At 38.1% G+C, this 12,258-nt stretch overlaps 1 protein-coding gene across 1 annotated transcript in view; it reads right to left on the minus strand.

Annotated features, from left to right (window-relative positions):
- ANO4 (anoctamin 4) overlaps positions 1–12,258 on the minus strand; it is a gene marked incomplete at both ends in the record, with an annotated part of 117,890 nt that overhangs the window by 89,350 nt on the left and 16,282 nt on the right. The window contains 2 exons of the mRNA XM_082280340.1: positions 3,351–3,509; positions 8,238–8,374. Of these exons, the coding sequence (XP_082136466.1) occupies positions 3,351–3,509; positions 8,238–8,374 (296 nt within the window). The remainder of the gene's footprint in view (positions 1–3,350; positions 3,510–8,237; positions 8,375–12,258) is intronic.

A 12,258-nucleotide genomic window follows, 5' to 3' on the forward strand; every position in this document is an offset into this window, starting at 1 on the left:
AACTTGCAATGTGATTGGTACCTCATCTCCCATAAGAACATGCTCCACTTGGAGACTGTCCTCTCCTTTTTCCCCACACATAAGTCTTTTTCAAAGAGTATTAGAAAATGCAGGGTCATCAAGAATCCCAGAGCCAGGATATCATAACTTATCTCACTTGTGAGACACTGAAAAAGAGAATAAATCAACAAATGAAATTTTACACCTGGATGAAAAGAAAATACAGTCTCTTTTCCTGGGCCGACCTACATTTTTGATTAACTTTTTTGAGCATCTATGCATGTGATCACATGTGTTGGATGTGGTCTGGAAGTGTCTGGCTGTGATAGGGTCAACACACTCACCCTATCCAGAACCAATATACATGGAAAAGCAGGGAGAAGCATCATAAAATGACTTGTGTTGTACCACTCAATTAGCATTCACTCTTAGACCTTTGTTTTCAATTTAAAATCTTCCCTATTTAATTTTTACTATTTTTTTCACTCTTTAAAAATATTTGATCACTGTTTTTTCTCCTCTATTATTTAATTACTTTTATTCTTTTGTTAAAATCGTCACTATTTTAATGATCTGTTCCTTGGTCTGGGATCCTCTCATTCTTTACTACTGTATATACTGAGCACCAAATCTGCCTGAACTTCCAAGGCAGAGTGATGTAGTACAGTTGAAGAATGTGAATTCCTTGGAGAATATCTGCAAAACATTATCACCTTTTCCTAGAGTCAGAAACATATACCTGTTCAGACCTTTCTCAGCTACATGATCTTGACATTGTGCCTGAAGTTATTTCAGCTCTTGTGAAGTCATTTCAGATTCACGTTCTCATTTCATGCTGCTAAGTGAATGCTTCGCTCCCTGCATTCACCACTTCCTTGGAATTTCACTCTGCTGTACTTGTCAGTGAGCCACTGTAGTGCACTTCTCCCTCCCTGCAGCGAGGAATATGGGTTTGAAATTGCAGTGAGGATAGCTCTGCAAGTTTTCCTCTCTGCCAATGGTTTCGCATTAAAAAGACAGGACTGACACAATCGAATGTCAACATACGAAGAGCTGGTAGTCAAAGGAGAGTGAACCAACAACCACACAAAATTCACACAAGGTAAAAAGTTTCCTTCAGTCCAACAGTTACCACCTACTGCCTCTGGATATGTTCTGTGGCCAAATCCACAGACAATTTTCTCATCTCATCTGGGAGCAAACTTTTTTCAGTGGAAGCGGTATATTGCATGTGAACAACTTAAAAAAACCCTGCAGCTAAAATTTTCTACAATTAACATTCAGAATGATGTGTAGTCTTAAAAAAAGGGGAAGTAAAAATAATGAGAAATAATCTAGACACTAGCAGATCACACAGCTTAATTTAAAGCTAAGTGTTATGCAGCACTATTCTTAATCTCTGGGGATGGGGGAGGGAGTGTACTAAGAATGTAGATATTCCCTTCAGGATTATAATTAAATTTAGAAACTAACGTGATCATAAAATGTACGTGCTAGAGTTTAATTTTAGGTCAGAGTCATATGTTAAAAAAGATTGCTACTTTAGACCTTAAAAACATTAGCTCAAGTCATGTAGCACAACCTCATTTTGATCATTCTGAGTTTAGAAAATGTACAATTACTGATGCTGGCAAGAAGCCACACCAAGGGCAAATGAGATTAGTAAGAAATAAAACTGCATGTCACTAGCAAAATAGAAACTGAAATGAATTATCAAATTGGCAGATCATTCATGCAGCCTAGGCAGCAATGTCCAAATAAATGGTCTTGAAAGCCAAAAAAAACCTCTATAGTAAGCACTTAACCAATCAATTTGAGAAATTTTTCAGTGCAGAACGTTGCAATAAGTTTCCTAATACTTAAAATATAAAGTGATTTCATAGCTTTCCCTGCTGACCTTAGCGCAGTAATTAAATCTGCAAAAACCATGAAGTAAGAAAAAAATTATTTGGAACCATTTGGCATATGTATTAATAGGGAGGATTCATTCACTGTTCATTTTCTACATTGCCCAAATTTCAGAGACTTTGTCATCATCTCTCCTGGTGGAAGCAGGGCAGAGTTCTAGGATGTGAAGCTGAATAGCTGCAGCAACACTCCCATGTTCTTGGATGTTGGGTTACAGCTCCTACAGACAGTAGCACGTATACAGGAAATAATATTTAATCATCTCTGGCATTGAAAACGTCTATCAACTACTGCAGCACTGAAGATGATGACTTTTAAGTTATTTGAAGGAATAGTTTAGGGTAATTGTTTGGTGTAACCAGAGAAATGCTCTTAATACACTTATATACACCAGTACTCATGTTCAACCAAAAGCATTTAAAAAAACCCCATTTCCTTTTTCTGTAAAGTCTTCCCTTTTTTCCTCCCCAGTGTTCTCCAAAGAAGTGTGAATTTCAAGTACACAGGCAGAATATCTACACATGTACCAAGAACTCAGTGAAAGAAAGGGAGATAATATGTAGCACCTACATAATTGATCAAAGCCTCTATCCTGAAAATTCCTCTTCTGTTTCCATCAGTGGCAGCATGACAACTCATAAAAGCACGAGTGTGAGTCCATCAGGCGCAAATAAAAGTAAATTCTCAGCAATACCTGTTCTGGGTGGAAGTGAGACTTAAGCCCTGCTTGAGCACGTTATCAAAGTTTAAGGAAGATCATAGGCTTGGCAAAAGAGATATGGCCTCTTTAGACCTTGCTCCTGCTGCCTAGTATGTCAATACATTTTAGACTCTTTGCATTAATTTCTACACTCTTGTCCATAAAAGATCTACTGATTTAGGACATTGTGTTGGAAATAACATAGATATAAATGATTCATATGTACTGTCTAATTATTTAAAGGCTTAGGTTTAAGACAGAAGGAGAAACATTAAGGTGTTTTCAAACTACCAGAATACTTCTCATGTCACTATGCCTAAGCTGACAGGTAGAGGAACGTAGGGATCTAGTTAGGTCTCTGGAAAGTACCAGAAGCCTCAGCAAATAGTGGAGCACATAGCTAGAAGAAAATGTAGGTGCAGAAATAAGGATTGCACTCAGTAGAATTTAGGCCATTCAAACCCAGCACTTGTTTTTTTGTATTGCACAGCACACTGGATGAAATTCTGTGGCCTACTTGTGCATAAGGTTGAAGAAGATGACTGTAATGGCCTGTTTTGGCCTTCAATCCCTGTGTCTGATTTTCCTTTAGGCTACACTTTAGCACTGCCCTATATTTAGGCATGCTTAAAAGCATTTTTCTACTGCTACAAGAGAGTGAAGGAGTTTCAGAGTAAACAAACCATACACCCAGATTCTACATAGCTTCAAAGTGAAAGTTTTTTAAAGGAAGACCTCTTACTTCTTTTTCCATTTGGAGTCCTTCTGCTCTGATATTTCTCTCAAATACTTCCCTCTTCTCTGTCTGTGGATTAGATTTTCTATACACAAGGATGTAGTCAATCCGACATTTCCCATCTCTAAAATACAGTCCACTGGTCTTGTTCTTATCAGGTACTTCCTGTAAAGAGAAAATCAAGCAACTCAGTAATGTTAATTTGCATTGGTAATTGCTGCGTTGGTGTTTGCATCATCAGTTTTCAGTAATACTCAACAGGAAAGATAAGGAATCAGAAAGCTGTTCAAGTTTTAGGCTCTTTACACAGAGCGCTTCTAACTTCATCTGAGAGGAGCACAGACTTCCCTACTTAAGGGGGTTTTAAGGGGTGTCAGGAACTCTTAGGCAAATGCTTGGACATATAGGGACGGGATAGGAGAGAATAGAAAACACAAGCAAACCTTCCTCCCCCACCACCTTCCATAAGGTTAGGAATAACTTCTTACTTATAAAATAGAGCAGAGAATAGTGTTACTGAAGTGTAAATTTAAAATTAAGAACTTAACATGGCTGAATGTCTTTGTACATGTGAAAAGAGTAAACAATGTTGTGAACATTTACTGTAGTGAGAAACACTAAAACCTGGCACAGAGATGCTCATTACTTTGCCTCATAGGACGCAGACAGCAATATGAAGGTTCTGTACCAACCTCACCATACCTCATCAAACTAACTACAGAATATTCCTTGCTTCATGAATAGCTGAGGATGAATTTGATTGGATTTATTTGGAGAGAATTGCTGGCATTTGGTGTAGCAGCACACAAAAGCACTAAATACTGTTTCTTTTCTATTAAAAAAAAAAAAAGAAAAGAAAAAAAGAAGAAAAAAGCCTGTTCAAATGTTTGGTCTGACAGAAAAACACATCTTGATTTCACTGTTAATAAGAGGTCAAACAGGTCACTCTCCTGAGGTATAAAAGACCAGACTACTGGTCTTTTTCCAGTATGTCATGAGATGAAATTCTCTACAGATCCTCTTTGCAATTTAACACTACTTCTATATAATACAATACTGCCCAGGGTTTAAGCTTTCACTTTCAGACAAGTTGAAATTGCCTGGCAGTTCACAGGTTGAAGTGTTTCGTACAGGAAATGTACACTGTGAAGGATACATGGGAACAAACAGCGCTCCCTCTGAGCAGTATAAAGGGCAGGGACCTTCAGGAACCTCAAGTTCAGTCCAGCTCGAAGTTGAAGGGAAGGTTAAGCTAATTTACCTCTGTTTTTCCAAAACTTGCTCCACTATTTCTGCCAAAAATAGCTCTGCCCAATAATATACAATTGAGTCTCTTAAAAAAAATAATATTTTGCCTTTCACATCTGGGAGAAGGAGGAATTTTCAAAGTACTTTCCCCATAAGAGAACTACTTCTGAATTTAAATTGCAAAGTGAACATTATAATAGGAAAAATTATTTTTACAGGAAAACCCCCCCAAATTGATTTTCCCATTCAAATAGTTTAGTATAAGCTATCTTTCTGATTCTCAGCAGGCATTTTGATTAAATGTAAAAACCAGTGAAAGCATCCCAAATGTCCCATCCTCTTGGTACATCCAGTTCACTAACATAAGAAGGGAATTTTTTAAACATTCTTTCCTTACAGTGCCTAACTCCTGACACAACTTAGTGCAGACTTGATACAGTGGAACAGTACTTAGAGTCTGAAAAGAAGGCAAGAAAAATGATTTAATCTCTAAGGAAAAAACAGCAACAAACTCTTTTATCTATACTGCATATCATGCTGATAAATGATATTATCAAGATATGAGAAGCACTTTTCATAGAACATTAAATGTGAAAACAGCTCAGGAGGCACATTTTATCTTTTTCCATTAAAAATCTCTGTCAAGAAGACATCAAAAAAAAATCAACAAACCAAAGGGTATTTAAGGTTATTTAAATAAAGGAAGGATGTAGCAGAAGATCTAGAGGCTGTGGGTCAACTTGGTGGTCCTGTTGTGATTTCTAACCCTCCTGGTAAGCCTCCTGTTCAGTAGTCAGAGTCAACACGTACTTTAGCAAGTGGTGTAATAAGAAAGGGACTGTTTAACAAAACAATCCATGCTGAGGATCTGCTGTCTATGCTATGTAGGCTTAAGGGCTCATGTTGGGCCCACTGTAGTCTGGTCCAAAAGCCTCACTGGATTTACATCCGTAAGAAATCCAGGTTTAAAATCCAACACTGCTCTGGGCTGTAAAGAAATCATGAGTAGGGGCAATTGACAGATCCACTTCAAATGTGCACTCCTCATCTGAACTCAGACCCATCCTAAGAGCACCATAAGGAATGTGTCCTTCTCTGCATGCAGTAGTGACTCCACTGGAAAAATAGATTTGCCCCTTCCTATGTTTCTTCTTTCTCTGAAGAAAATTGGTTTGCCCTGCACTGACTCATCAGTGAATGCAGAGCCTTACATGAAGGAGTATCTATGAGATTCAGCCAAGGTATTTGACTTGTCGGACTTCTTCCATTACAAATATGACTTCCTGGGATAATTACTTTCTCTTGGACTTATGAAACACTACCAACTACAGTATTGTAATTTTTCACTCAGAAAGGTGGCTTGGACACCCTTACCTGTACTTGAAGGTTCTTTTTATTTTAGGAACACTGTATGTCAAACCCAGACTGACAAACCCTATTGACTGTTGTGGCCTCTGGAAAGGAACTCTTTCTCTGGCCCTCTGTTACAGATTGTAAAGCAACTTTGTAGACTGAGTCTAGACTTTCAAGAACTCCTGAGAATCTAACATGATATAGAGACAGTCAGGGTTGGTTGAGCAGTGTCAGCTGCAGGACTTCTGCATCATCCAAGTATTACAGGCTTATGTTATTCCAGACAGAAGTTTGTCCTACCTTCCTTCAAATATTGCATCTCCCTCACCCGTGTTATGACATCAAAATTCAGTTTTCCTAAACTGATAAAAAAATATATGTAGGACTAGGTCTGACTTCTGTTTTTGGTGAAAAAGTGGTGTAGTCATATATGACAAACCTCCATTCCTTCATCTAAAAAAAGGATGCTGGAAGAAAGTAGAAGAACAGTAAAAACTTCACTCTAAAAAGAAGCTTAGCCATTTCTGTCTATCTTTATGACTGTATTTGTAATATGTGTTGTATAATTTGGACTTGTTTTCCAAGGAATACAGTAGTTTTTATATTCTCAGGTGCTCAGTTGGGAACCATCAGCATTCAGACCTATGACTCCTATACATGCACACGCTAGGAGAGCTTTGGGCCAAAGGGTTTACCCATATTGATCCATACAAACCATACAACATCTGAACAGTGTATCTTTTCCTTCTAGAGTTTAGTGGGGACCAAGTACTTCGAAACTTTTTTCTCTGGTAGGATGCAGCATCCCTGAAGTCCCATTTAGACTTTCAATTTTCATCTTTTTTTCTCCCATCTTATACCTATACATGGCTTACATTGTTATTTTCCTCAGTTACGGTTATTAAAAACCCCTTAAATCTGTTCATATTCCTCAAAAGTTTTCCCTTTCCCTTTAAAAAACCAACAAGGACACATCTAAGAGAAAAAAAAGGTTCTGAAGTATTGGTTTTGTAATATTGTTACATTAACAGCAGCATGTCTTTCTGATAATTTTCTGTTAATTTTTCCTCTTTAACTTACAAAATTCATGTGCCTTTTTGCTAAAGACCATATGGTACATGGTCCCAAAATGCAACATGGGAATGTCATGTAAGATTAACCCATTGTGGTGCAAGCAGGCAAAGAGAGTCCTTTGTAAGTTGTATGGGAAGCTAGGGAAGAGCTGTGAGTAGAGAAGATGAAATTGTGAGCAAGGTCAAACATATTCACGGTGCCCTGAATTTTGTTGCTTTAATTATCTCTCTAAACATTCGAGGAGCGCAGCTCTCTGTGGGCTGGTTTTCTAGAACAAAGAAAATCTCTGACTCTCTCCTCAGCAGTGTTGCACAAAAGAACTTGCACCACAAAACCCTCTAGCTGCTGAAAACGACATAATCTCTAATTGCATCTTCTAAACTCTATCAGAACTAGTAAACAAAAGAGGGTCAGGGCAGGGCCCTCAGCAATGTCCTGTGGTTTTCCACTCTTTTTAATTACTAGCATAGTCCCTGCCAGTTCTGGCCTGTGCCAGTCAGCCCTCTGCCAAAAACTTCTCAGGCACAACTTGCAGGTAACATCAGACCAGTCCAGTAAGCACGATCTAGCCCCATTCCTGGGGTGGAGGAAAGTAGAGAAGTCCCTGGTCTCTTCACTCACTGAGAAAACAACTGTAACATCCACAGGAGGCAGGGATTTGGGAGGCAAAATTAAAGAGCATATTGTTCCTTTCCGCACAGAAAACACAATAAGAAATTTTGGCCCAAATTTTCGTAATGGGTCCATGATGCTTTGGCTGCTTTAAGACAGATTTGAGAAGGGACTATATGCAGAATGCTTCCTCCATGGTATGTTCTCTGAATCACCATTATGACCATCAAGTCACTTGTTCTTCACTGGAATGGGATGCGTCTCATAATTGACACCCAATGCTTCTTATGGGAGTTTCGTGATAAATCCCCTCCACACTCTTTCCCCTTAAAGGATTAATATAGGGAAAACTTTTCCAGCATTTTCAGAAGCATTGAAGCCTTAGATTTCTACAGATGTTTCACTGAGGGTGCATCAAATCAAAACTTTTGAATTTGAGATATTTCATATTTCAGCATTATAGTCTTAGAATGGAAAATCAGTTCTCATGGGAAAGATTAGACACAAATTGATGGCAGATAATTAGATTTTAAATCAAATTACATTTATTACATCTTTATAATGGGCCTGAATAAATACTGTATTAATAATTCTGTGTGTCCTTACCTCTCCCACAACTTCCAGCCTGCTGGCATCATCAGAAGTACTGGTCAAGTTACCATGGTGAAGCAGGGAATCATCATCTTTGGAGGGGCTGTTCACACCTTCTAACTCATCAAAAAAAATGTTGACATCCTTAGCTACTAAAAAACAAAAATAAAAATACACATTCAAATCAGCACTGAACCAAATGAAGACAGCAAGTATAACCCATCACCAATTTCACTTTCTAGTTCTGGTGTAAGTATATACTATGTTACTTTTAAAATCTGATGAGCATTGTTGGAGAGCTTTCTTCACCAGTGAGCCACATAAAGGTTTAGGACACCACAACACTTCTCTGATGACAAATAAACAATCTGTTGTCGCAATAAAAGAGATGTTAGCTATCTCCTCAGCTTCTTTTGGGGCAAATGGCTTAAATCATTACCTTCTGAGTTAGTATTGTCTCTGAATTTTTCTTACTATAAGGAGGCAGAATTTTAACCTACTATACAAAGTGTTAAGTTCAAAGTTGTACAGACCTGTGGGGCAGCCAGAGGCAGAATACCTTAAATAAATAGTGTTTCTTGAAAGGCATCGAGTAAGCAAACCTGGGCAAATGCTTCTCTGTTCACAGTCTGGCATATTTTGATGCATATAAATCTGACACTTTAAGATCCACCCACCACACAGCGCTCAGTCTTGCATGTAGCAAATCACTTAAATCTACAGATTTAAGCTGTGGTAAACCAACCCTTACAAAAAGTATGGATACTTAGGGCCTGGAGTGGCTGCCAGATGGGAGGTGCAGGGCAGGCAGGTTCACTCTGCACTCCATGTGCTACAGGCCTGGTGAAAAAGCACAATGAAGAGATGTGTGTGACGAGAAGAAAAATGCCTTAGCTGAGGATCAAGCTTCAGCTGTGGATGGACTTCTACTCTCCAACCTCATGCCTCACAGGCAAAATCCAAAATTATGACAGTAGAGTTATAACTGTTAGAAGGGACCCCCAAAGGTCCCAGCTACTGAGCCTCTTCCCCTGACTGGAGTGGGACCAAATATCTAGCAGTCTTGACAGAAGTTAATCTAACCCCCTACCCCTATTTACAGTTTTTGCAAGCTTGCCTGACTTTTGGAATCATTGTTCTTCTGTGCAATAAACTCCTGTTGCTTTTGCTTGTCCTCAGCTCCCCTAACTTATTGACAGACAATTGTAACTCCTGTTGGTGAGAATCTATATTAACAGCCAAAAATCTCTATTTGCTGGCAGCAACTTAGTTCCATTTCTAACTACTGGCTGCAGGTGTAAAAATCAATTCCGCCACTGTGTAGAGCCTGGATAGCTGCCAGAAATTAACAGCCACTAACTGTTCCCAGCCATCATGAGCATTTTGTGACCTCCTTTTCACCTTTCCCTTCTTCAGAGGTCATAGCCCAGTTTAAGAATCCTTTCAAAAAATTGCTGATGATACCAACTCCCGAGTCTCTGCAGGTGGCCTATTTTTCACGCTCACAAGCAGGAGAAAGTCTTATCCATAATATTCATCTTTAATATAGACATATGTTGCACTTTAAATATACTACTCTTTCCCTGTCAATCATGAGGACAGGGAAAAGTTTCCTCCCTTTTTTTATATGTCTTTTACAGAATCTAAAGTCTATTTTTACATCTGTAGGTAATAAAAAAAGAAAACCCTGTCAAAATATTCAAGAATCCTTCATCTTCATTTTCATGCATAGAATAGGGACAAGGTTAATGAAAGACATTGTATTTTTAATTGCAATAGCTTTGCTTGGAAAATGACTAAAAGTTTCAGAAACAACAGAGAAATCCTCATGTCCAAATTAATCCACTCTAAATACTAGGCTAATGTGCTAACCTAAGCAGCTTAGTTTGTAAGAGAGATTCTGAGTTTCTGGTGTTGTTTAGTTTTATGTGATGAGAGCCTGCAGCTCCTCAGTGTCAATGTGGCTGCATCCAACTTGTCCTAGGGCAAACCACAGAGGCTTTAGGAGACTTAAAAGGCAACAAACAGACTCTAATTTGTAGCACGTGCATCAGTAATATTACAGATTTTTTTTCCCACCTTCATCCATTTTAATCCACAAAAATCATACTAGAGATGATTATAAAAGAGAGAGGAACTGCCACAATACAGCACAGCCTAACCTCATGTCTTTCACTGTCCCTACTGTTTCAAAAGTCAAGACTGGAAACATTCCACCCCATCAGATAATAGTCTGGATGTAGATCGTCACCAGATTTTGCATATGTGTTCAAATGATAAGAATTAATCTCAGTATTCAACAGAAAGAGCAGCTGAAACAGAAAATACTTCCAATGACTTGAACTTCACTGAATTGAAACCCATCAGTGCCTCCATGACAGTGTCGTGTAAATCTGTATATGATTTACACCTCAATATAATCTGAAAACAACAGTGAAAAAAACCACAAAAATAATTAAATAGTGAAGCTTTCTGAATATATTCAAGATACATATATCTGTTGTAGACAGGGTCAATGGAAGCTGTAAACATGAAAGTTTTGCCTGTTCTCTGAACTCGAGGGAATTTAAACCATCTTTGTTCTGGCAATAAGACTGCTGTGGTATAAAAGATGAGGCCACTGAGATTCTAGAATTGCTGCTTCTGGAAGTGCTGGTAATGCTTTGAGTTGCAAAATATATGGTTTTTAAGCAGATGTTTTGAGATAAAGAACTTGGTGCATAAGACAATGAATGCGTCTGGGGACTTGAAACACAGAATTACTGAATTATCCTGAGGACTTGTGAGGAGCAAAAAAAATCTTATTTTAAGGTCATTTCAGCAGTGAAGAAGTTGTGGAAGGAGTGAATCTCAGCTGGTTTGTGAAATTAGCTACCAGGACTTGTCCAGATTTCCTGCAGTGGAAAGTTGCAGTGGAAACTTGCTTATATCAGAAATAAGCAGATAATTGTCATGTTGGTTGGTCACTACAGAAAATATGGGCCCCCAACATTTGCTGAGATAATTTTTCTACCCCAAGTCTCATTATATACTTAACAATAAAATAGTAAAATACTGGTCTACAAAACCAAATAGATAATTTGTATAGCAATTTCTGTTTGCTTTACATTAATAATGGTGATGGTACTTCCAAGATAACTCTCCTGCTGCTTGTAGGCAGCTCAGCCCTTCCTCTCCAATGCACTGAACACCTGCAAGGCCAAATGTTGCTAAAAGCATAATCAGGGATCCATCTTTTTGGTCCTCTTCAGACCCTGATGTGCATATACCCACAAATATCCTTAACAGAATGATATATAATGGCTTTATTATATATATAAATGCTATTTGGGAGAAAGAATGGTGCTACTGTACAGTCATGTATTTTTAAGCAGTGAAATTCAACAGGAATACAGAGCAGCACATGCATTGCTACAGGAGATATTAAGAATTCTCCCTCTGGTTTTAGAGGGAGCTTAAATATGCAAACTCTTTTCTCCCCCTCATGTTCTATTTTGCAGAAAAAAAAATCAAAATGACTTGGTAATTCAGAATCCCTTGAAGAATAAAAGAAAAAAAGTGGGTATACAAATATTTTTATCCCAAATATAGTAGAACTACATATTCTGAAAACTGGATGCTGATAAATTCTGAGCAGGAGTCCACGCACAATCTCAGTGGGTCCACAAGCCACTTCAGACCAAGAGGCTGATATAAGGTAGGACTCAAACCCAAGATAACTCATTTAACTTTCTGAAGGTGGATGCTGAAACTGAAGTGCCTAAAAATAAGGACTTCCATTTAAAAATGCAACCTGATTATGTTATTGTGTGAGAAGATGGAAACATGCTCAGATATCATGTTTCTGTTCATTTTTATTTTATCAGCAAAAATGACACTAGGCAATCTAGTATACTCTCACTTTGGATGATGCTAGCTGAAGATCAATATTCCAAAGCTTGTTTCAGCAAGAAAAATTATTTGGTTTCTAAAAGCATCATTAGACTCTTTTAAATTATCATACAATGCTGACAACTGGGAATAAGAGTAACATTAG

This window comes from Coloeus monedula (assembly GCF_965178545.1).
Source record: "Coloeus monedula genome assembly, chromosome: 4".
In the NCBI taxonomy this organism is placed as follows: domain Eukaryota; kingdom Metazoa; phylum Chordata; class Aves; order Passeriformes; family Corvidae; genus Coloeus; species Coloeus monedula.